The following is a 21,679-nucleotide window of genomic DNA, read 5'->3' as shown; positions in this document are numbered from 1 at the left end:
CTAGAAGTAGAAGTTCATTTTTTTTTCTTTCAAATTAGACGAGTCACGGATATACATAACAGACTTGGCCAGTGAAAATTTTCTCATTTAAGGACGAGGAGGATAATAACCAAGTCACACATATATCCATCGACCGAAATTTGAACGTTCAAAGAAAACCATACAGTTGCATTAATTGTTTCTTCTTTCGTGTCAAATGACAAATTCTTTTCATTCCAGTCAACAAATAGTAGTATAAATACTTTTCTTTCTTTTGAACTGAACAGCTTATTAGCCATGTTAGCCAAGAAAGCTTTTAAATAAACAAAGGTAGGAAGGTAACTGGCAAAGCCATAGAGCTCTGTTCATACAAAGGCTTAACCTTCTCTTAGTTGAAGTTATTCAATGATTTCAATTAACAGTAATTCTTCAACTCCACCATATGAAAAAGAAAAAAGGACTTCCAGGTTTTTCTATGACAGAAGTTAAACATGGTAGAAAGCTTGAAACACAATAGGATGGCGATCGGAGGGAAGATCATCTTGTGCCGTTAATGGGGGAGATATTCCAAAACGTACTGCTTTAATACCATGTCCTTTGTAAGTTTTATAATTTTAAGTGAAACATGGTGGGAAAAAAAACGGTAGTACGACTAGATTTTAAGGAATAAGTAATGAAGAAAATAATAGGGGTCTGGTGATAATTTTGTGATTCCCTTATTTGTTTAGGTATAAGGGGGATGTCATTGAACACGCCTGAGAAATGAAAATAGTGTTAAAAAACATTAGATCAAAGGCTACTTCTGTACCAATGTAACCTAAGCCTGGCAAAATAGAGCATACTTGAATAAATCCACGCAAAAAAGAAAAGTTTCTGAGCGAGTAACCTGTGGACATGATTCTACTGTCGATGGCTGATGATAAGGGGTGGGTTTGGCGCTGCTGTTGCTGCCGCTGCTGCTGCTGTTGCTAATGCGTACGGTTTTGATGCCATCTCCCAAGTCCTAACCCCTCTTTGTCTGCAACCGTATTACTTTGGCTTACTTTTTCTTGTGCCATGAAATGACCTAAAACGCCCCCAGTCTAATTGTTTCGTAAATTGATTGATCCCTCTTCCCCCGCAATCTTGTCTTATTGCAAGCATTGGGCTTTTATTATATTTATAGATTGTGGTAGGTCCATTTTGACTATGAATAGGGTGATTATTGCATGAAAACAACCACTACTGATTGCAGGATTCGAAGTATGCAGTCAGACAATAAATTCTTCTTTATAATCATTTTGAGCTAATTCAGTGGTTAAAGTTAACGGAATGTTTTTATTAACGTTGCTAAACAGTAATGTCCTTTAATATCAGATATGTGAACAGTATGCAAAACAGTGAATTTTGCTGACTTCTTAAATTCTTTCTTGTTTTCTTTTGAAGGTGCATGAATATATTTGGGATCAAAATATCCAATTGTGCCTAACTTCTCATGTTATTTTGACCTATAGTATTTCATAAAATAGTGAATGGCTAGTCCTAATATCTTTTCGTATCTATTTAATAATGGTGAATTCAAGCTAGTTCGAATCGATTGTATTTTATTTGCGAAGCATCCTTCAATAATTGAGCAATGACCAAGAAATTGAATGGATTGCTGATCTAGAAGCCACACGGAATTACCCGACTGTTTTCATCCACATATTTAAAATTAAGCTGTGGAGCAGCTGAGCATGAGCATGTATAAAACTGTAATTCCATAAAAAAAAGGTGGTCACTTTCTAAACCCCAATGCCACTTGCCACTTTTCTTTTACCGTTTTCCACCAAGAACTGAGAAAAGTCACTGTTTATGGTCTTGTCATTTTGCACTTAGCACAGGAGAGAGAGAGAAAGAGTGGCAGAAACCCAACCATCCACAAAGAACCAAATGGTTAGGGTTTTAGGGTTTTCGGGACATGGGCTTTTATTGAAGAGCAATGGAAGAAGGAAAGTTTTGATCTTGAGGTGAGTTTTCATCAACTATTCTATTATTTCTTCGTATCAATTTCCAGCCTTTCCTTTTAGACCTCTCGCTCGCGTCCCATTTTCCAAGCCCTGTAATTAAAATATCCATTTCTTTGTAATCTTGCTTTACACTAGAGTAGACTACAATGACGTACAAATACGCAAGAAAGACAGCTCTTTAAATGAGGCCAATCTCTCTCTCTCTCTCTCTCCTGTTGTTTCATTGGTAACAGTAACACCACCCCAGGCCCAGTAGCAGTTGCCAGGCGCCGTTTCTCTTTTCTTGCACTCTCCTCTCCTCTCTCTCTCTCTCTCTCTCTCTCTCTCTCTCTCTCTGCAGTAATGGTTAGTCCACCATTATCTTCATAAACCCTGGCCAATCTCTCTCTTCAAAATTCAAACAAGAAAACCATGGTAAGTGTCTCTTTTTTTTTTCATTTTAAGTCCTTTTCCCTTTTTTCTTTTGCTTTCTCTTTCTCTTGTTACTTGTGAAAGGTAATTGAATTACGTTTTTCTTGTACATGTTTACAGTTGTTTTCTTCACATCTACCTCGTTGGCTTCAAGTTCTTCTTACTGAGAAATTCTTCAATGCTTGTATAATTCATGAAGATGCCAAGAAAAACGAAAAGAATATCTATTGTTTGGACTGTTGTATCAGTATATGCCCTCACTGCTTGTCTCCTCACAGCTCTCACAGGCTTTTACAGGTTCCCCTTTCAAAATTCACCTTATAAATCTCTCAAAATACACCACTTATTTCGTTGTAGGATTTTAAGCTTTAACCCCTTTGTCATGTTTCAGATAAGAAGGTATGTCTATCACGATGTTATAAGGTTGGATGATGCAACAAAATTAATGGACTGTGCGTTTGTCCAAGTAAGTCATCATTCTTGCTTCTGAATTCAACTTGAAAGTTGAAACAAACAACTTTGGAGAAAAAGAAGAGACATTAAGAAAAGCAGTTTTCAATTATTCCTGTGCAGTTGTGCTTTTCTTTGAAAACACTTTTTTGGTTAATTTAATTGCCCCCTTCTCTTTCTCACTCTGCATGGTTAGATATTTATGAACTGTGCATTTCTTCCAAATGACGAACAAGGTCCTTGCTTGAAATTCAAATTCTTTAAACATTTTTTGGCTTGATTATCAATCATCTACTGTGCATTTAACCACCAGTTACAATAATACTTTTCAATAAAATGAAGCTAAAATTTTCAGAAAAGAAATGTCTGAATTATGAATGATGTCCTCTATTCTCTGCAAACTAACATTTATCTATTCTTCAATGATACTCACCGCCTCTCCTTTCTCTTTCTCTTTCACTAGTCATACATAACAAATAGTGCAAAAGTGATATTTATAAACCAAAGGCCACAGACAAGGCAGTTCAGAGGCTCCGGTAACTTCTGCAGTACCTGCGACAGAAGCCTTCAAGACCCTTATCTCTTTTGCTCTCTCTCCTGCAAGGTTCTTTTTTTTTTATTATTTTTTTATTTTATTCTCATAACTCCATAACCACCATCTCCCACTCTTTTCTTGTCCACTTCTGCACGTTTTCTTTTCACGATTTTTCAATCATTTAACCTGCTCATTTCTATTTTTTTCCCATTATATCAGATTAATTATCTGTTAAGAACAGAAGATGGGCTTTCCAAGTTCTTGTTTGAGTGCAATTTTTTGCCTTTACCGGAGGCGGGTTTGGATGATAGCTTGGTAACACCTGACTCAGTCCTTGATCCATCTGGTTCGACCAAGACATCATCCGGGTCTGGCGGATACGGTGAAATGTGGTGCAGGACACTTGCTTGTACTGCCACGACAGAGATTGTGAGAAAGAAGAGGAGTAGCTTAACTATATGTCGTCCGACATGCCCTCCAGTGTCCGAAGTTTCAGGAAGTTTGATGAACCGGAGAAAGAAAACTCCTCAGCGGGCTCCACTGTATTGACACTTGATGTCTAGGGAAGAGAGAGAGGTAGGGGAGATTATTGGAACATTGTTGGTATTTTCATATTTTCATTTTAAGGCAATTTACGGATGAAATGATTGAGAAACATCTCCCAATTTTGTTCATGTGCTACACTCTCCTATCCCTTTGCAAAATTTTCGTCCTCACTTTTTTTTTGCTTTGTTCTTTTACATAGTTACAGTGAGTAAAACCGACGAAAAAGTGCTGTATTATTGCATTATTCCCCTTTTTCTCTTATGGGGTTATATATAATTTATATTTCCAATTATTATCTGTATTTATACATGCTTTACAATTTTATTTTACAAATCCAGAAGGACCAGAACTGTCTCTTTCTGTTTCTTTTTCACTGCTTTTCTTTTTTGATGACAGAATAGGGACAAAATTGTAAGGCAAATAGGCAATGCCATAATTCAATTATTTACTGTTTCCCCTTCCCCAATGTCTCTTCATTTGAGAAAAGAAGCTCTCAAGTCTTGACTAGTCTAATACTGATTTTGCATTTCAATCTTGGTTGGAACTTGTGACATTAATTTAGTGATTAATATATACTTTAGTTAGGGATATTTTTGTACGTATATGTATTGAATTATGCCTACTTTGAGATACGTGTAGACCACTCCTCGACAGTTCTGCTTAACAGGGAAGAGATGCTACTGTTTAACTTATTCTCTTCTGAATTATTGGGATACATATGAAGGAAATGTAGTTCAATTTTCCTATTGAGATCTTTGTTGAAATATTGAAATCTGTCATCAGTACAAAAAGCTGTTTCTTTTCATAGTTTTTTGCAGGAAAATTTTGCTTTTACAGTGCAATAGTATCAACCAGCTTAGACAGTTTTCTGATTATGTGGTCATTTCGGTTGCGTCAAACTTTTTATTTGGAAAGCAAGCGTTTAATTGCTGGCTCTTCCATTTAAAATCCATGGCTAGACAATAGCAATTCTCGTCGCATAGGAGCAAGTTGGGGCATGCAAGTTGCAAAGGAGCTTTGTAGACAAGATGTGAGATCGCCAAATTGCCAATCATTTTATGAAGAAAAGTGGGTAGGAGGGGACATTGATTATTTGGATTCAGAGTGGTGAGTGTCATTCAATGCTTCATCTGGCAAACCTAATTTTTGGTAGTTAGTTGTGCAGCATGTTCCTCTTGCTGTGCTTTCTCCATATTCCAATTGAACCCAAAGATTTTGTTTTAAGGGAAAAAAATGTTTTAAGGTTTTGTGAGGAAGTGAGAAACATTCTTTTAGAAACTGGAGGGTCGATAGAAAATTTTGCTCACCTGATGCAAGGACAAGTGTTTGGCATTTATTGATCCTCCCTGCTGTGGTTTTCTGCCACGTATCAGGACATGTATTGAATTTTTGTCATGTCTGCACATGAATGCCTCCAGAATAACATTGCAGCATGCCGACGTTTGTATTTAAAGAAGCAAAAAATTACAGTGTCATGAATCCTGGTTTTTAGCATGAGAAAAATGGGACCACGGTTCTCTTGCTCTAGGTATAGCTTGCACAAGTAATAAGTAATACAGTTAATCGCCATCAATCTCACTTGTAGCTAGATTTATGTGCTTCTGGCTTGTAATGCCTTTGCTTGGTGCTGTTGATTGATTGTTCAAAATCTCTGACAGGAAAAGGAATGAAGAGAGAAGTCGATTTTCTTTTCATTCACACGATCTAAAATGGGTCCAGAAATTACAGTAAGGTTGCATTCGCATCGGCTGCCGTGTTTACGCGTTAGACTACGGACTAAAGTGGGATAAATGCATTCATCATTTCTCTCACATTTTTTAACTCACTGTAATTCTAGAGCCCAATTCTATGAGTGCAGGCTCTTGCCTGGTCAGCTCCCATGTCACCCTCTTTTTCTCTCTTTATGTTTTTACTTTCTGGTCAAATTAACCTTCTGCAGTCATTTTAACTCTGATGTTGGGACCCAATCCCCGTGGGAATAATTTGAGATTTTATTGTGATTTATATATATATATATATGTGAAAAAAATTAAATTTAAATATGTAAGATGTTTTTTTATTAAATAAAATTATAAAATTTTTAGATCAAAATAAATAATATTATGTAGATTGAGTATAAATATTTATAAATAATATTAAAATAATTATAAATCAAACGAAAATTAAATATTACATTATAAAAATTATTTTTAAAATCTTAATATTTGATCTGATCTTATGATTTGTACATATTTTTATATTAAATTTATCTAATATTTAATATAATTTAGTGAATTTATATATTTTATGTTGAGTTTGATGATAATCTTAAGCTTTAAGGAAAAAAATTCATATCAAAATAATTTAAAATTCTTATATGATATATATATATTTAAATTTATGAAAAAAAATTTATAAAATAAAATGTAAAATTTTTTTAATCAAAATAAAAAAAAAAAACCCCGAAATTAGATACAGATGCGGCTTACTGACGAGAAAAGAAACCGATGATTCCTCCGACGCAGGTTCGCCCCTAGTGGCTAGCTAGCCTGCAAATCTCCGAAAACCAAATGAGCAATCACTAATCAGGTGCGTTAAGTATATATTCAGCTTAATCCATACAAAAACGAAAGGAAAATATTCGAGAATAGGTAAGGTAATAATTTGCTAGCTTGGATCATGGCCAGGAAATATTAGACATCAGTCAAATATCTGTCCCTGGCTGACCTAATGAATATGTAAGTATGTATTAGTTGTTCTCCGCTTAAAACTAGGGGTGAAAATGATTCGATTAAGATTATATTTGATTTATTTTTTAAAATATTATATAATATTATAAAATTTTAAAATTTAATTTCAATTCTAATAATTTTTTTTTGTTTTAAATCAAATCAAATTGAATTTTATTGATTTGATATGATTTATTATTTTTATTATTTATATATTATTTTAATATAAATGTTTAATATATTTAAATAAATTTTAATATGTAATTATTATTTTTATTTTATAAAAATTTTTAAAAAATAAAAACTAAAAAAAATAAATAATTTGATTTGATTCAATTTGATTTTTTTTATTTTTAACTTTTCGATTTAAAATTTAAATTTAATATATATATTTAATATCTGAATTTAATCTAAATCAAATAAAAAATTAATTTAAATCAAACTTAACACTATAATTTTAAATTAATTTTTAGATTTCTTGAATTTTTTTCTCCACCCTAAAAACTAAAATCTTGGAACGTTGGACTTGACCCTGATGGACATTCACCCCTCGGCCTGCAGGATTGAAAAAAAATTGATTAAAATTATAAATTCTGATGAATTTTTTCTCTCTACCATTAACTGTTACAATTTAATTTGGTTCGATTTGTAAATCATAAAATAATAATACTTTATCCAAATCGAATTATTTTTTATTATTTTTATATATTATAAATAATAGAAATTTTAAAAAAAAATCATTTTAAGAACCAGCCCATGTACCATCCGAAATACGATATCTCATCACAAAATAACTGAAATCGAACCTGAACCTTTATCTCCTAACTTTCCGCAGTGCAGGGATTTTAGCCTCAGCTCCTGCATCGCTACTGAAAAAAGATTTAAAAAAAAAAAGGACCTAAATCCTGGTAGAAACGACAAAGAAAGTTCAATAAACACCCAATGCTGAAAAACTTTGTACGCCATCCACTTCCAAACTTAGTGTTGCTCTAAAATCTCATCCGTTGTTTGTTGTCCACCTTAAGAATGAGTTAACTGCACATATTATATATAATTTATGGCCAAGTACCAGGAAGAAGAAACTACTATTCACAGGCTGAGAACTAAAAATGACCAGTTTATGCTTGCAAAGAGTCAAAGACAACCTGCACCATATACATAGATCAGAAAGCACCATTTGGATGAAAAAGGGACGAATACACATAGATTAAAGAAGAAAGTTTCAGACTTGTCCATATATATACAGAATTACAGATGCAACCATGTTACTACTGGGAGATAATTGGGAGGTTCAAGGGCTATTTATCATTGACACTAACAAGAGCAGGACTATTTAGATAAGGAAAGCATTCACCGGATCGAAAAGCAAACTTCAAAGATCATAAAAACACTTCACAGGCATCTTTTTCATACTTCTCTCCAATCCTGCACTTTCAGCCAGATCAAACTGCTTGCCTCTTGAGCAAATCCAGTTTCCCAGAAGGAAGGGGGTCGATCGCATCTAGCATTGCTTCCAGCTCATCTAGCATTGACCTTCTTGCAGCTCGAACCATAAGATCAGCACCCTTAATACATAGCAAGTATCAACAATTGAACAGTGAAACCAAAACAGAATCTTCCAGAACAAAGGATAACAAGTTGAAACTATAGGCTCTTCAATTATCTTAAAAGTTCTTAACTCGATATAAAATACCACTGCAATCAATCAATATCAATATAAGAAACAAGTGCAAATCTCATGCTACCTACGAGACTTGCAGAAAATCCTTTAAATAATCTGAACAAGAGCCTAGATATCAAGAAAAACTGAATTCGGGAAACTGCTATCAAAATAAGAAAATTAAACTAAAAATGCAAACTTCAATAACAAGATTACAAAAGGATTGTTGGCTGTTACTTTACTTATAATAAAGTTCCTTCCTACAATTATATCAATCCATAGAGTCAAATGAACCAAAGGATCATATATAATCCCATGCCAATATCCAAAATGCGATCAATATGACGTGAATCTTTGACATTTTCTTGATCAAATGTCAAATGAACAAAAATAAGCAAATGAAACAACAAAACCAGAACAAAACTCAAACTCAGATAGAGAAGCAAAATCAGAATGATACTACCTGAATAGCATCAACAGTGAGGATATGGGAAATAATCCGCTCAGAGAAGCGCTGGCGCTCCTCGGAATCGCGAGCGATGCTCTGCCTGTAAGAGTAGTTATTAAACAACCCCCTGATTTCCTTCAACTTAGCCTTCGCCTCAGCTAGCTCTCGCAACGAACGTAAAGCCTTTGACCGACGGATAAGATACGCTCTGAAGGTCCTCTCGATCACCAGCGCCGCTTCATCTGGTGATAATACCTTCCTTTTCCCTCTTAGACTGGCCACAGCTCCAGCTCTCCTCCCAAAAGCCTTCCACATTTGACAAAAAAATTCAATTTCATCGATTTTCAACAGCTTAATTCTCTACTTATGTGGTTTGTAAAGTAAACCCACACAAAGTGGGTTTTTCTCCGTATTCACGTGTGGTGCATGTGTGGCTTTAATCAAGAAGGCAAGACACATGATCCGCAGAGGTGTAAAGTATAAAGAGTGAAAACCTACTTGTCCGAGAAGCATAGCCACGTGATCCGCAGTTTCTTCGATCTCCACCACACGCGTGGAACACTCTCCCTTTGTCTTCTCCTTACCACCAATGCCCAACTCCATGATCTTGAGTGGCACTTCCTTCTTATGCGTACCTTGAATCCCTACCTTACATGTGTGATGTTTCTTTGCATCTTTTCCCTCCGTCCTTCCCTTAATCTCAGCTGTCCACTTGTACTTGCTATCAGTCCCATTCCTCTCCGGTCCCTCAATCTCAGCCGTCCACTCGTGTTTCCTCCCCATCAAACCTTTGATCTCACCCGTGTACTGGTACTTCCGGTCTACTTCACTCTTGTCTGAACTCTTTATCTCTGCCTTCCCCGTGTACTTCCTATCCCATTTCTTAAACGGGTCAGCACCTAACTCCAAACCAGAAATTCCATCAAGCAAAGCCCCAGAACATATTTCCAACCCATCTGTAGTTCGGATTCTCCGATAGTGCCACGAAAACGGCGTTTCCAAGAGGTGGGTCACTTCTGTAACAACGTCAAAAACCTGATCAAAAGGTGAATGAAATGAACTAAAGAGGGTGGGACTTGGCTCAGAGACATCAAAGGGGAATGATAGCTCAGGCTCTTCATATAACAAAGAAAAAAGGGACGGCGAAGGATTGAAAAGGTCAAATGCTCTGGCGAGAGACATTGGCGCTGCTTAAGAGAATGAGAAGAGAATGGAAAGTTTACTGGTGGAATCTGGTTCGTTTAGTGAAAATGAGTGAGAAGGGTAAATTTGGGAATTCAAAGAGTGTGGGACAGCTGGTGATGGCGGCTCGGTTAAGGGAGATATGATTCGTCGCGTACGGAGAGGATTGTTTGATGAATATGCGTGATTATTGACGTTGACGAGCTAACTCATTTAAAAAAAATTAATATGAATATTTATGAAGTCACCGACCTACTTTCAAGCAAACAAAAATAAAAGGAAAACCGAAACGAAAAGTTGCTTTGAATTCTGAGTAATTTACTGAATTTGTTTGGCAATACAATAGATAACATATGGCCGCATGACTTAACTCTCGAAACAACTAACTCATTAAAAAAATTAATGTCATATTTGATTATTATATTTCATGAAATTTTTAATGAACTAGTAGTTTTATCTTTAAAATATATAATATGATATTTATACTTTTTTTTAAAGCTTAACAGCAAAAAAATTTATCCTACCTCTAATATAAAAAAAAAATTGTTAATTTACATACAAGATTTATAAAATTTTTTAGACATTTTGAACTTATAAATTATTTGTTAATAAAAATTTTATTAAAATTTAAACTATAATACTTTATATCTAAATTTTAAATTTTAATCACTTATATCAACCTCTGTTAATTATATTTACACTATCATTTATTTTATTAATATGCATCTAAAATTAACAAAATTAAGTAAAATGATGAGCTTATGTTATCTAATCACATTATGATACATGACATAATAATGATCACGTCATCCTTAAAATTATTTTAATTTACTTACATGACACATATGTGCAATGTCACGTATGATAATTTTAAGAAATATGAAAATTTTAAAAAATAATTTTTTATAAAAATTAAAATTAATTTTTAAAACAATAATAAATATATTTTGTAAGATAATTTGGCCAAAAAATAAAAGATTAAAGTTTCATTATCTTAAATGAATATTTTTAAAATAATTTTCAAAACAAATTAAATTACAGAATAAATTAATTTTTTGAAGAAATAAAAAATATTTAAAATATTAATTTGTGAAAACTTTATAAATTTTTTCTATTTGTTTTTTCATGATATTGTAATTTTTTTTATTTGAAAATTTTTTAAAAGTCAAATTTTTAAAATAATTTGGTATTCGGTCTTTAAAAAATGTACAAATAAATACCTAAAAAAATAAAATGTAAAATTTACATCTTAATTTTTTTTAAAAAATATCATTTTAATCCAAATATTTATACTATTAATTTAACTAGCATATTGGGTATTTAACTTGTATAATTTTATTATTTGCATGTTGTTTGTTAAATATAAATATTAAATATTATAAAAATATCTTGTGAATATCATATAATAAATAATAATTGATTGATTATAAAAAAATTTTACTGTTTAAGTAAAAATATATTTTTTAAAATTTTTATTAAAAAAATATGATAATAATTTGTACGGTAAATACATCATTCAATAATGTTTATCAAATACTAGATATATAAATTGATATGATTATCAATATTAGAGTTTAGATATGATATATAATTTGAAAATTTATGGTACAATTTATGTATTTTATACAAATTTAAGGTACAAATGTATATTTTATTTTTAAGATAGCAATTTATATATTTTTCTCAAAATTCAATTATTCAAGTACAAATATATGTAATTAACTCAATTAAAAAATAAGGATATTTTTTAAAGAATAAAAAAGCAGCACCTTTTTTTTTTTTTTTCTGTACTTCTCTTATTCTCCCTTCTAGTATTGATGGTCGATTTGGTTAGTCATGGACGATTAGACCAATCGTCAACTGGATACCACCAACTAGGCTAGGTAAGGTGTTGAGGGGTCGGGAAGGCCAAAAACAACATGAAACAAAACGGCTTTCGCGTTACAGTAGACTGGTTTCGTGGTGTTTCTGACCTTTTTATGACCTCTTGAAATCGAAGAACACCAGAGATTCAATCATGAAGAACCGAATTGGGAAGGTGAATGAAGGAAATGAACGATAATTAAAAAAAAAATTATTATAAATTATTTTTATTTTTGAAAAAATTAAAATATATATTTATCTTTACTTTTATTTTTATATTTTTTTTAAATTATGACATCTAACAAAATGAAGCGATTATATTTGCCACATGTCATTCTTTAATTGGATGACAATCATGTCATTTGTTCTTATTAACTATGTTATCATTGATTATCGTATTAATAAACGAAACAATTATTATTAAGAGTATATTGAGACGGGTGATAAAATTAAAAGCAATGATAACAATAATATTAATTATTATAATAATAAAATTAAAATAAATAATGAGATATGTATTTGAATATAAATATAGTAATAGTGTGAAATAAAATTTAATGTTAAAATTTATTATATAAAAATTTAATAATAAATAATTAAAAATTAATAAAAACATATGAATGTATCAAGTAAAATTTTAAATTAATAATATATTCAGACAAATTGTTAATAATTAAAAAAATAAATTTATATCAAAATAATAATTATTTTTTAAAATAAAGTTAAAAAAATGAAAAAAAAAAGTTAGACAAAAAAACCTAAGATAAGAACATTTTTGAAAAAAAATATTATGAAAATGAAAAAGCCCACCGAGCTTTAATGGAATCCAAATCCACCTAAGAATTATATTGAATTCCACACATAACATTGATGATGCATTCCCGTGAGTGATACGCATCATTAAAAAAAAATTTTCTTTGTTATTTTGTATCTTTCCTCTCCTCCCTTCTCCCTACCCTTATTCTCACCTAAATTTCATACGGTAGTATAATAAGATTTAATAGTTCATTATTGCATTAAAAAATTAATATTTTAAATAGTATATCCAATAGTTTTTTTTTTATATAAAAAAATTTAAAGATAGATAAATTATTTAATCTTTTAAATAAAAAAAAAGATATATTATATCTTATAATTTAAGATAAATGATTATAAATCGTACATTCGACATGATTTCAATAAATAATTATCAATAATACTCAAATTCAAAACATCTTTATAAAAAAATTAATTTTAATCGATTAAATTAATCACTTATAAATATATATCTAATAGTTAATAGCTATTGGATGGGTCAAAACTCCAAATCCCGGTAATTATTTATTTATGATAAAAAAAATGCCACAATTTCATTTAAAAAAGAAAAGAGCAAAACCTTACCAATTGAAGGTTTTGTTGGCTCCATTTTGTTAATAAAATTCATTTTGTCTTCTTCGAAAAATGGAAAAAGAAATCATCAAATTCACGTAACAGTCCCAGCGTTCACCAACCCAAACATTAATTTTTTTCCACAAATACGTGGGATCCCTATCTGAAACCCACGCTTTGCAATCAACGGCTCACAAGGGTCACAGATATCACACACTTGTGAAAGTAGTATCACACTTGTGAAAGTAGTATCATTTAACAAATCAAAGGAAAAAAAAAAAAAAGCACTCTGAAACTGCTTTGTTTCTTCGCCCCCTTTCGTTCTTTCCGATCTCGCAGATTCCAGAATTTCATTTTTCCCACGATCCTTACTTTTATTTTTATTTTCTTAGGAAAAGTAAAAAAACTGTAAATCTGTTGATAAGGAGCCATGAGTCTGGGAGATCTTATCAGTATTCATCCAACAGAGCTTAAATTCCCATGTAAGTCACTTCTCACCTCAATCTTTTTTCTTTTCTTTTCTTTTTTTGTATTAAAGTGAATATAAAGGAAACAAAGTAAGGAAGGTTTGGAATATAATTTTTCTATGTGATCTGAGAAAAAAACTGAATACTTAGGAAAATGATCAAGTGAGTGAGTTTTAAAATTTTAATACCTAGCAAGAAAAAAAAAGATTATTATTATTGTTATTATTATTTGATTTCCTATTTTTAAGGCAGGGATCAGTTTCTATTATTTTCATTTTTTTTTACAATATGCACAAACAATTAAATGTTTTGATATTCTTTTGCGGAATATGTGGCATGGAATATCAAAGTTGAATTGAGGAAACAAAGTTCATGTTCTATGCAATTGACCAACAAGACGGAAAAATATGTTGCCTTTAAGGTAATTTAACGTTCATCTCATTTTTTACTGTGATTGGGTTTGAGATTGAGACGCTTATGTTATATAGGAAATTTCCCTTCAACGCTCTCAACAGGTTAAAACAACCAACCCCAAGAAATATTGTGTCCGTCCCAACTCTGGCGTTGTTTTGCCTGGAAGTTCATGCAATGTCACCGGTAAGCGTTAGTGTAATTTATTGGTTTTTAACGAGAGTTGTTTCTCCATCATGGTTTATGCTTCTGATCCCTGTGGCTGCTAACTCATTGGCATTTAGTTGTTTGTTCAATTTTTATTTCTTCGAACATAGCTTATGTCGATGTTGTTCGTTGACCTGAAATTAACTCTGGCAGTTACCATGCAAGCTCAAAAGGAAGCACCTCCTGAGCAGTGCAGGGACAAATTCCTCATCCAGAGTGTTGTTGCTCCAGATGGTGCAACCAACAAAGACATAACCCCAGAAATGGTATGATGGCTGTTCCACTCTTGTTTATTTTGTTAACACATTGGTTTCTGCCGCATGTTGCATGGATGTAAATTGGCATGATTTGAAATGCAGTTTAACAAAGAGGCTGGTCGGGTCATGGGGGAATTCAAATTGCGGGTCTTTTATATTCCCGCTAATCCTCCATCGCCTGTTCCTGAAGGATCTGAAGAGGGGACTCCTCCCAGAGCTTCTCTACATGAAAATGGGAATCAAAATTTTGAAGATGTAAGTGTCTTCTGTTGTTGCTGACTGGAAAGAAAAGATTATCTGTTATTTTCTTCTTTTATCAGCTATTAATGGAGAATGCCATGACTTATTAGTGATCTACTTCATGTTTCTTTTGTATCTCAACTTAATACAAAATTTAGGTGTCAAGATCTTTAGAGGAGACTAATGAGAAGTCCTCAGAGGTATTTCATCTCTCTGTTGCTTTGTTAATATATCAAACTTTTTCCTATGAACGACCATTTCATCTTAATAGTTGTGACATTTTCTTGGTTCATATCTTACTGGTTGCTATCTTTACTGCTTAGGTTCCTTAACATTTCCTGCTCATCCAATCTCCTTATTGTTTTTAGAATATGAAATATGCATTTCAAATATGTGGGAGTGAATGTTATTGTTTTACAATTTGGTTTATGTCAATTGCACTTTTAATAACCTAGTTATAGATCCCTCTGGAGTTATCTTCCAACTGCTGCTGATGGACGTACTAGGTATATCAAAGTGTGTAGTGACGAATGACAATAAAGCCTTGCCAAAAGCATAAGAAGGTTATTAAATTAAAAGAATCTATAATTGCAGAGTATTCTTCTCAGCCTGCTCTTAACTTATATCTTCTAAAGGCAGGATGATAATTAATCTTTCTCAGAAAACTAATTCATAAATGATGCAATGTTGAGATATACTAACTATGTGTGAAATTATACATCATTAATGTTTTTATTTACTTCTTATGGTTGAGATTTACTTAGGTGAAAGTAGGTTTATGTTTGAGATGCCATCGAAACTTTTTCTCATATAACAAAAACTAGATCGAGTTGGCACATTGCCCTATTTGCTAACATTCCCATGTTTCATATCCATCTTGTTAGATATGATTTTAACAGTTGTTCTACATTTCTACTTGCCATTTTCTTATAGCATTGGTTTTTAAATGTACTTTCATCAACAGGCATGGTCTGCAATTTCAAAGTTGACAGACGAGAAATCTTCTGCTTTGCAACAAAATCAGAGGCTACGTCAAGAACTGGTATGAGCGTATGGTAGCAGATAACTTTGTGTTGATTGTCTTCTGCGTCAGAGAGTATCAATTATTGTTCCCTTTCATATCTCTGATGTCTTATGTCTATCTTTTTTAAATATCTTACAATAATTCCATTCATGCTGTTTGGTCTCACTTCAGCTCTAAGTTAAAGGGGTGAAATGTAAATTAAGGAGTGTTTAAAGCAAAATTTCATTGTTGCCTTTGGCGTGATAACTGCTTTGCAATTAATATTCTAGCTTCCATACCACAATCATGTTGGTGAACAGTATGAAACATTGCTCCTTGTTAGTGCTTTTTACTCACCTTCATAACAATGTCAGTAGGACATTACGAAATATTTCTTTTCTAGTCATTCTTGTTTATGTCAACCTTTCTCAAATTTTCCTATCTAATCCCTTGTTATTAGAATGCTGCTATATTTTGGTGTTTCACACCATAGTCTACGAGTTCTCATTCTTTTTGCTCATTCTGCATTACAGAATTTTATAACTGTTATTTGTTCGTGATCACGCTCATTATGTCTTTGCCTTATAACATTCATCGTGCAGGAACTGATGAGGAAAGATATTAGCAAAAGTCGTGCTGGTGGCTTCTCTTTATCATTTGTGGTGCTAGTTGGTCTTCTTGGTGTCCTGATTGGCTATCTTGTTAACAGAGCCTAGGAGGAACTGCAGTCGTAAGTTGGAACCTTTTCTTATTAAAAAATTTCGGTGCAAGCAGTAATTGGCTGCTGTTTTTAAAACTTTTTCCCGACTTTTAGGTCCTTGCCTTTTAGTGTGTAAAAATTGTAGCCCCGATGATAATGTATTAATCATAGTAAAATGATTGATTGTCCAAGTTGAACAGGTTAGTTGATTCTGTGGTGATTAGATAGTCTCAAGCTTTAAGTAAACTAAGATATTCTTAATGAATTTTCCTTTTCCTCACAGCTACGCTGGTATGGGTTCGTCCGATTATAATTTTGTATTTTAAGCAGCTTGAGCAAAGCTGATGCTAGAATTTTCAACAATGCTACATTGGAATCCTATTTGAAGCATGCCCTCCCTGGTTCTGGTTCCAGAAACAGTTCGTCAATGATTTTCTGGAAGTATTCCAAACTTATTTCTGATATTTGCAGTTAGATTTGTGTCTGTTTGTGAAAGCGAAAATGATAAATAATGCCTTGCTTTGAAATGATAAAGGGTTAATTTAGGAATACTTGGGCTAAGCATAAAGCATAAAACATTTCCAAAACCCAAAAGATCACAAGAAGAAAATCAGTGACCATTGACAATTAACCAACATTTGAGGAAATGTTAGATTGATGATCCGTAGTATCAGGACTTGAAGCTGCAAAAACATTTGATGCCTTTCTAGTATTCTAACCAAATGGAAGAGTAAAGTTTACCCTGAAAGGTAGTCCCACGAAAGAAAGCCAAGGGGCCCAGCTTGGTGGAAAAAAGTGTTCATATAGAGGTCCAACACGGTTGTTGTCCACAGTAATTATCCCATTTGACTTAAGAAATGGGAAATAGTATTTGTACCTGCAAGAGATTTTTTTCCTTCAGAGGTTTGAAAAGTGTTTCAAATCTAAAAGGACAAAATATTTAATCAGAAAGAAGTATTTCTCCGACCAATAAATATAGGATAGAAATAAAAAAGATTCAAGGGTTTTTGGAAATACCCAGTGCAGTGAATAATGACATCGGCATCAACAATTGATCCATCTTGCGGTTACCACCTTACCTTCTTTATGAGCGCATTCAATCTGCAGAAAAGTTAAGTCTATCAGGAAAAAATTGACACGCTTAAAGTTTTACCATAAAGCAATAATTAATTGGTAAAATGAAAACGAAACCATTGAATGTTGGCAGGCATTATCATGATTTTCCAGCTTTTTCAAGTGGAAATCAGGTCCTCTAATAGCCTGATGAACTTGTCTTGCAAGATGGGAGATCTCTTTCAAGATTTCGTTGGCATTTCGTCCGTTCCACCACTGTCAGCCAGAACCCTGAATCAATTTAGCAGCCTATGCATTCTCTTTTTGAGTTGTATGGACTGATAGCACTAAAATTTAAGAAATTTGGAAACATACCACTAGGGGCGCAGCTCCATGTAGAGGGCTGCAGGGTGTTCGTAACCAAATCTGGATAAACAACAAAGTTTTCATTTTGAGAAACAATATTCATGGATTGGAAGCTTTTAAACAGCAATAGTGATGAAAGTAGTTTCATGTTTGTTACCGATTCCTTGAACAGTTTCTTTATCTAAGAAAGTTGAGGTTGAATCTAATGCAAGTTTCCAAATTCCTTGTAGCATCAATCAAATACCAGGAAATTCTGCAATTTTTGGCTCCGTGTGTTTACCATTGCAAATAACCGTAGCCTCAAACACCTGCTCTTTCAATTCCCATCTTGATTCCATCCCTCGAGTCCTAGACTCAATAACCCACTCATGACTCACCTCATCAACTCGCTCCACCCGAACCACTTCATGCCCCAATCGAATCAACTCCACCAACCCAAAGTCCTTAGCTAATCCTCAAGAAACCTGAGCAGCTCTGCATGGCCATCCCCACCTTCTTTCTTCACAAATGGATAGTCCAAGAAGCCCATAATTTGCCTAGGAGGTCAACTCGAAGGGATCAGTACAGGCTAGTGTGAACTATTTCCCGATTGGGGTAAAGACCCAATAGCCCTGCTATCCCAGCACCGATTACCGCTACTTTATAAGATCGTGCAATTTTAGAATCTGGGTTTTATGTTTTGCAGGTAGATTTCGATTCTCTCAGGCCACAATTGAAATCTTTCTTCATCAAATAAAATACTAGTAATATTTAATAGAAACATTCTGCATGTCTTGGCCAAATTCCAGAACCATCTTTTACTCTCAAATATTTTAATCTTAAGTGGTTGGATAAGCATCAGTGCGCTTTTGCCGGCTTTCTTCGTGTTGTTTGTCGGCCAAGATCAAACTTAAAGTTGAAATACAACATAAAATGGTAAAACTTCAAACATCATCGAAGGGATATCTATTATCGTACTGCAATAAACCTGTGATGGTTAAAAATTACATTTAGGAAAAAAAAGAAAAATGAAACAATCTTTTACCAAGAATTACAGTTTCCATTTCTTTTTCTATTGGTCTGATTCTGATAACATGATGATAAACTATTCGGAAACGCCGCCGTCGTCGTCCATCTTGGTGCTAGCGGAAGGTTTGCGGTAGTTTTCTTCAATGTGCTTGGCTATAACAAAGCCGGTGTTTGCGAGCTTTCCGATGTTTGGAACGTTATAGTTCTGAGCGAGATAAACCCCGAAAAGCGTCCCAGCCATGAGAGAGAAGGCAGTCCTTATTATACCCATCTCTATTTCAATGCCTTTTTATTGGATCCAAAGGAGGAAGAAAGAGATGAGAAATCAGAGAGGGATACTGTGGTTTGGATCAGAAAGGATGAGCAAATTTATATCGGATTACATTCGCTCGAGTGTTGTGAGGCCCAAGTCTATTTTTCCTGTTACTAGTATTTGGGATATGACACAGTGACCCCTCTCCCAAGTAAGTATTTCTTGTGCAAATGAAAATGCTTTGTCCCTACACAAAGAAAAAAAAAAAAAAAAAAAAGGAACGAAAAGTAGAATTCTATATAAAATTCGTTGGCTACTAATATATCAGCTACTGCCTACAATTTACTTAACCGAGTTGGACCAATAAATTAATATAAAGTCAGAAATATGCCTCAGGAGAACTTGTGACCTTTGCTTGTGCAAAAGCTAGCGATAGGTTAATTAACTTTCTAGTTTTAAGAATTTGACCTATGACTAGAATTTTGTCCAGAGATATAAGAAAGAAGAAAAAGTAGCGATGGATTCACGGATTATATTCTTAATATAGTTGAATATAAGTATAAAACTTGTGACGACAACGTTTGATTTCACATAACAGGGTTTCAACTTGGCCATTTGCCTGTCATATTTAGGGGTTCCTAAAATATCTGGCAGATTAACCGATAAGCAAAGTGAGACTCTTCTTCAGAAAATCTTAGCAAGGATCAACAGCTGGTTTTCAAAGAGACTTTCTTAAGCTGGCAGAATGCGGCTGATACAATCTGTATTTTTTAGTGTCCAAAATTTTGTTGCTCATAGTTCATTTTACCGGGGAGAGTGATTCACAAATTCAATCAACTGTACTCAGCTTTTCTTTGGAAAGGGGGAGAAGGATCTGCAAAGGGTGCAAGTGTGAGTTGATTCAACTTATATAGAATCCAATTACTTATTGTATAAAACCCGTTAATTTTCCAAATACCCATTTCTATGCTGTCCAACTTATATAGAATCTAAAATTTGAATATACCAACTACAATGTGATGGTTCGCGAATTGAAAGAGAAAAATGACATAAATATTATACGGATAAATCATTAATAAAAGCAATGGAAAAGGGATATTTGAAGGCAAACAATTATTGTATGAAACCCATTAATTTTCCATAAGAAGTTTATAGTACAGAGAAAAGGACAAAAAGGACTCTTTAAGACGCATCAAGCATACTGAAACTATTAGAACTTATAACACACATCAAGCACAACCATACATAACTCTTTATAACATATATATACGATATAAAGCAGAATACAGAATCGTAACTAGGAAACACATTCTTCTTCAAGAGCTACCAAGCTTTGCTGTAATTTGCTTCTCCACTTCCTGTCCTAGGTTTGTGTGACCAGATTTATTTTCAGTTGCTTTGATAGGACAGCGCCAGTTGCCTCCTCGAATTTCTTTAAGATGATGGCAACGTCTGAATCCTCGAGCTAAAAAGGCCCCGAACATAGTCCCCATCAGAAACGTAGCACCAGCATTCACCATACTAAGTTTGATTGATGATCAGCTTTATTCACTTTCTCTGCACCACCAAGATTAAGCAAATTCAGGAAAATTTAATTTAACCTGAGGGCTTGCAAGTTCAATTTGTTTATATTATTCCTGGGTTTATTCCCAATTATTTATAGTGAAAGGTTCACATCAGGCTAACCCCTTCCCCAAGGGTCAACCCAGTTCCATTATTTTATCTTAGTATCTATCAATTTTGTATCTGATGTGAGGTGCTGGTACTTGGCGCCCAAGTATACCAGAAAGGACATGTTATGACAGCATCAAGGCAGTTGGGCCAGTTTTTTTGACCCACTTATTAGACCAAACATTCGCAGGCATTAGTTCTAAGAATCCGAAGACGTTTGAGCTACAGTTTCTAAATTTGTCCAAGTAAGAAAGGCCCAATATTCTTCCTACCCGTTTAAGCTCTAAAATTTGCGTTAACAATCTTGATTTTGCGCCCTTAACAAGAGCAGTTGGGCCACTTTTTTTAAGTTCCATGTTTTTAAATCTGGAGCCCAATCAGTTCCCATGCTTTTGTTCACGGAATCCAAGTAACTTTTGGGTTAACTTTCCGTATTTTGCGTCCATTTAAAAAAAAACGTCCACTAGCCTTCGCCGTTCCATCCTGTGCTGATATTTCCTTCTGCAAGGAATATGATTTCAGGTTTTCTTTCATGATTTCTCGTATATATAATCAAACAATCGCGACCACTAATGTGGGTGAAATTAGCAATACCTTACAGTTTTCTTCGCCATACATGAAGAAGCGAGGAAAAATTCCTAGCTTAATCTGCATAACAAAGATGACAAAATTAGAAGAAGATAAAAGCGATTGTTCCTTGAGCAACACTTGTGGCATGTTTCTTCACAATCCTAACTTGTTTATATATTCGTTCCATCATCAAAAAGATTAAAATATCCAACTACTGAACCTAAGCAATCTCTTTCAGAGGTTGTAATCCTTGTAATGTTGTTGAGCTCTATGACTATGACCTTATTTTTGCAGCATTAGATTAATTTTTTCGTTATTCAAACACGTTTAAGTAT

The 21,679-nt window shown here is 33.5% G+C and overlaps 4 protein-coding genes, 1 long non-coding RNA gene and 1 pseudogene across 7 annotated transcripts; 2 read left to right on the top strand and 4 right to left on the bottom strand.

Annotated features, from left to right (window-relative positions):
* Positions 1 to 679: 679 nt before the first annotated feature.
* Positions 680 to 1,159, bottom strand: LOC149512744 (uncharacterized). The gene is made up of 2 exons (XR_016331655.1): positions 866 to 1,159; positions 680 to 734 (listed from the first exon to the last, which is right to left on the bottom strand). It is a non-coding gene; the product is annotated as an uncharacterized LOC149512744 (long non-coding RNA).
* A 261-nt stretch (positions 1,160 to 1,420) lies between these two features.
* On the top strand, positions 1,421 to 4,426 carry LOC111305903 (protein RGF1 INDUCIBLE TRANSCRIPTION FACTOR 1). Its single transcript, XM_022903767.2, has 5 exons — positions 1,421 to 2,381; positions 2,499 to 2,675; positions 2,770 to 2,844; positions 3,292 to 3,432; positions 3,583 to 4,426. The coding sequence occupies exons 1-5, from the start codon at positions 2,379 to 2,381 to the stop codon at positions 3,910 to 3,912; spliced, it is 726 nt and encodes a 241-aa protein (XP_022759502.1). The 5' UTR covers positions 1,421 to 2,378; the 3' UTR covers positions 3,913 to 4,426.
* A 3,367-nt stretch (positions 4,427 to 7,793) lies between these two features.
* LOC111305902 (uncharacterized) lies at positions 7,794 to 9,951 on the bottom strand. Its single transcript, XM_089750979.1, has 3 exons — positions 9,224 to 9,951; positions 8,741 to 9,031; positions 7,794 to 8,182 (listed from the first exon to the last, which is right to left on the bottom strand). Exons 1-3 carry the CDS (start codon positions 9,905 to 9,907, stop codon positions 8,060 to 8,062), a joined length of 1,098 nt encoding a protein of 365 aa, XP_089607105.1. The 5' UTR covers positions 9,908 to 9,951; the 3' UTR covers positions 7,794 to 8,059.
* Positions 9,952 to 13,315: 3,364 nt separating this feature from the next.
* Positions 13,316 to 16,878, top strand: LOC111304596 (vesicle-associated protein 1-3-like). Of its 2 annotated transcripts, XM_089750009.1 has the most exons (9): positions 13,316 to 13,620; positions 13,956 to 14,026; positions 14,121 to 14,202; positions 14,377 to 14,489; positions 14,583 to 14,735; positions 14,879 to 14,920; positions 15,685 to 15,762; positions 16,326 to 16,453; positions 16,707 to 16,878. In XM_089750009.1, exons 1-8 carry the CDS (start codon positions 13,569 to 13,571, stop codon positions 16,437 to 16,439), a joined length of 705 nt encoding a protein of 234 aa, XP_089606135.1. In that variant the 5' UTR covers positions 13,316 to 13,568; the 3' UTR covers positions 16,440 to 16,453; positions 16,707 to 16,878. The 2 variants fall into 2 exon arrangements, with proteins under 2 accessions (XP_089606135.1, XP_022757037.1); XM_022901302.2 differs by lacking the exon at positions 16,707 to 16,878 and having other exon boundaries at positions 16,326 to 16,705.
* A 141-nt stretch (positions 16,879 to 17,019) lies between these two features.
* Positions 17,020 to 18,885, bottom strand: LOC111306350 (flavin-containing monooxygenase FMO GS-OX-like 5; annotated as a pseudogene). Its single transcript, XR_016331721.1, has 7 exons — positions 18,867 to 18,885; positions 18,087 to 18,507; positions 17,965 to 18,044; positions 17,852 to 17,902; positions 17,615 to 17,752; positions 17,441 to 17,524; positions 17,020 to 17,300 (listed from the first exon to the last, which is right to left on the bottom strand). The product of XR_016331721.1 is annotated as a flavin-containing monooxygenase FMO GS-OX-like 5 (transcript).
* On the bottom strand, positions 18,773 to 19,368 carry LOC111304597 (uncharacterized). Its single transcript, XM_022901303.2, has one exon. It carries the CDS (start codon positions 19,119 to 19,121, stop codon positions 18,927 to 18,929), a length of 195 nt encoding a protein of 64 aa, XP_022757038.1. The 5' UTR covers positions 19,122 to 19,368; the 3' UTR covers positions 18,773 to 18,926.
* Between the last annotated feature and the right edge of the window lie 2,311 nt (positions 19,369 to 21,679).

Source organism: Durio zibethinus, chromosome 21 (assembly GCF_047325235.1).
Source record: "Durio zibethinus cultivar Kanyao isolate XHJ-2024 chromosome 21, ASM4732523v1, whole genome shotgun sequence".
Taxonomy (NCBI): Eukaryota; Viridiplantae; Streptophyta; class Magnoliopsida; order Malvales; family Malvaceae; genus Durio; species Durio zibethinus.
Note: the sequence above shows the minus strand (reverse complement) of the source record. Positions and strands in the feature narration are given on the sequence as shown.

What these genes read in the sequence shown, in the direction of transcription:
- LOC111305902 (XM_089750979.1), bottom strand. Translation starts at nt 9,907, where the DNA reads ATGTCTCTCGCCAGAGCATTTGACCTTTTCAATCCTTCGCCGTCCCTT. An exon ending in TGGCTATGCTTCTCGGACAA is followed by an intron (nt 9,032 to 9,223) that starts GTAGGTTTTCAC and finishes CAAATGTGGAAG; the next exon opens with GCTTTTGGGAGGAGAGCTGG. An exon ending in TCACTGTTGATGCTATTCAG is followed by an intron (nt 8,183 to 8,740) that starts GTAGTATCATTC and finishes CTATGTATTAAG; the next exon opens with GGTGCTGATCTTATGGTTCG.
- LOC111304596 (XM_089750009.1), top strand. Translation starts at nt 13,569, where the DNA reads ATGAGTCTGGGAGATCTTATCAGTATTCATCCAACAGAGCTTAAATTC. An exon ending in AACAGAGCTTAAATTCCCAT is followed by an intron (nt 13,621 to 13,955) that starts GTAAGTCACTTC and finishes GGAATATCAAAG; the next exon opens with TTGAATTGAGGAAACAAAGT. An exon ending in AAGTTCATGCAATGTCACCG is followed by an intron (nt 14,203 to 14,376) that starts GTAAGCGTTAGT and finishes TAACTCTGGCAG; the next exon opens with TTACCATGCAAGCTCAAAAG.
- LOC111304597 (XM_022901303.2), bottom strand. Translation starts at nt 19,121, where the DNA reads ATGGGTATAATAAGGACTGCCTTCTCTCTCATGGCTGGGACGCTTTTC.
- LOC111305903 (XM_022903767.2), top strand. An exon ending in GCTCTCACAGGCTTTTACAG is followed by an intron (nt 2,676 to 2,769) that starts GTTCCCCTTTCA and finishes GTCATGTTTCAG; the next exon opens with ATAAGAAGGTATGTCTATCA. An exon ending in TGGACTGTGCGTTTGTCCAA is followed by an intron (nt 2,845 to 3,291) that starts GTAAGTCATCAT and finishes CTCTTTCACTAG; the next exon opens with TCATACATAACAAATAGTGC.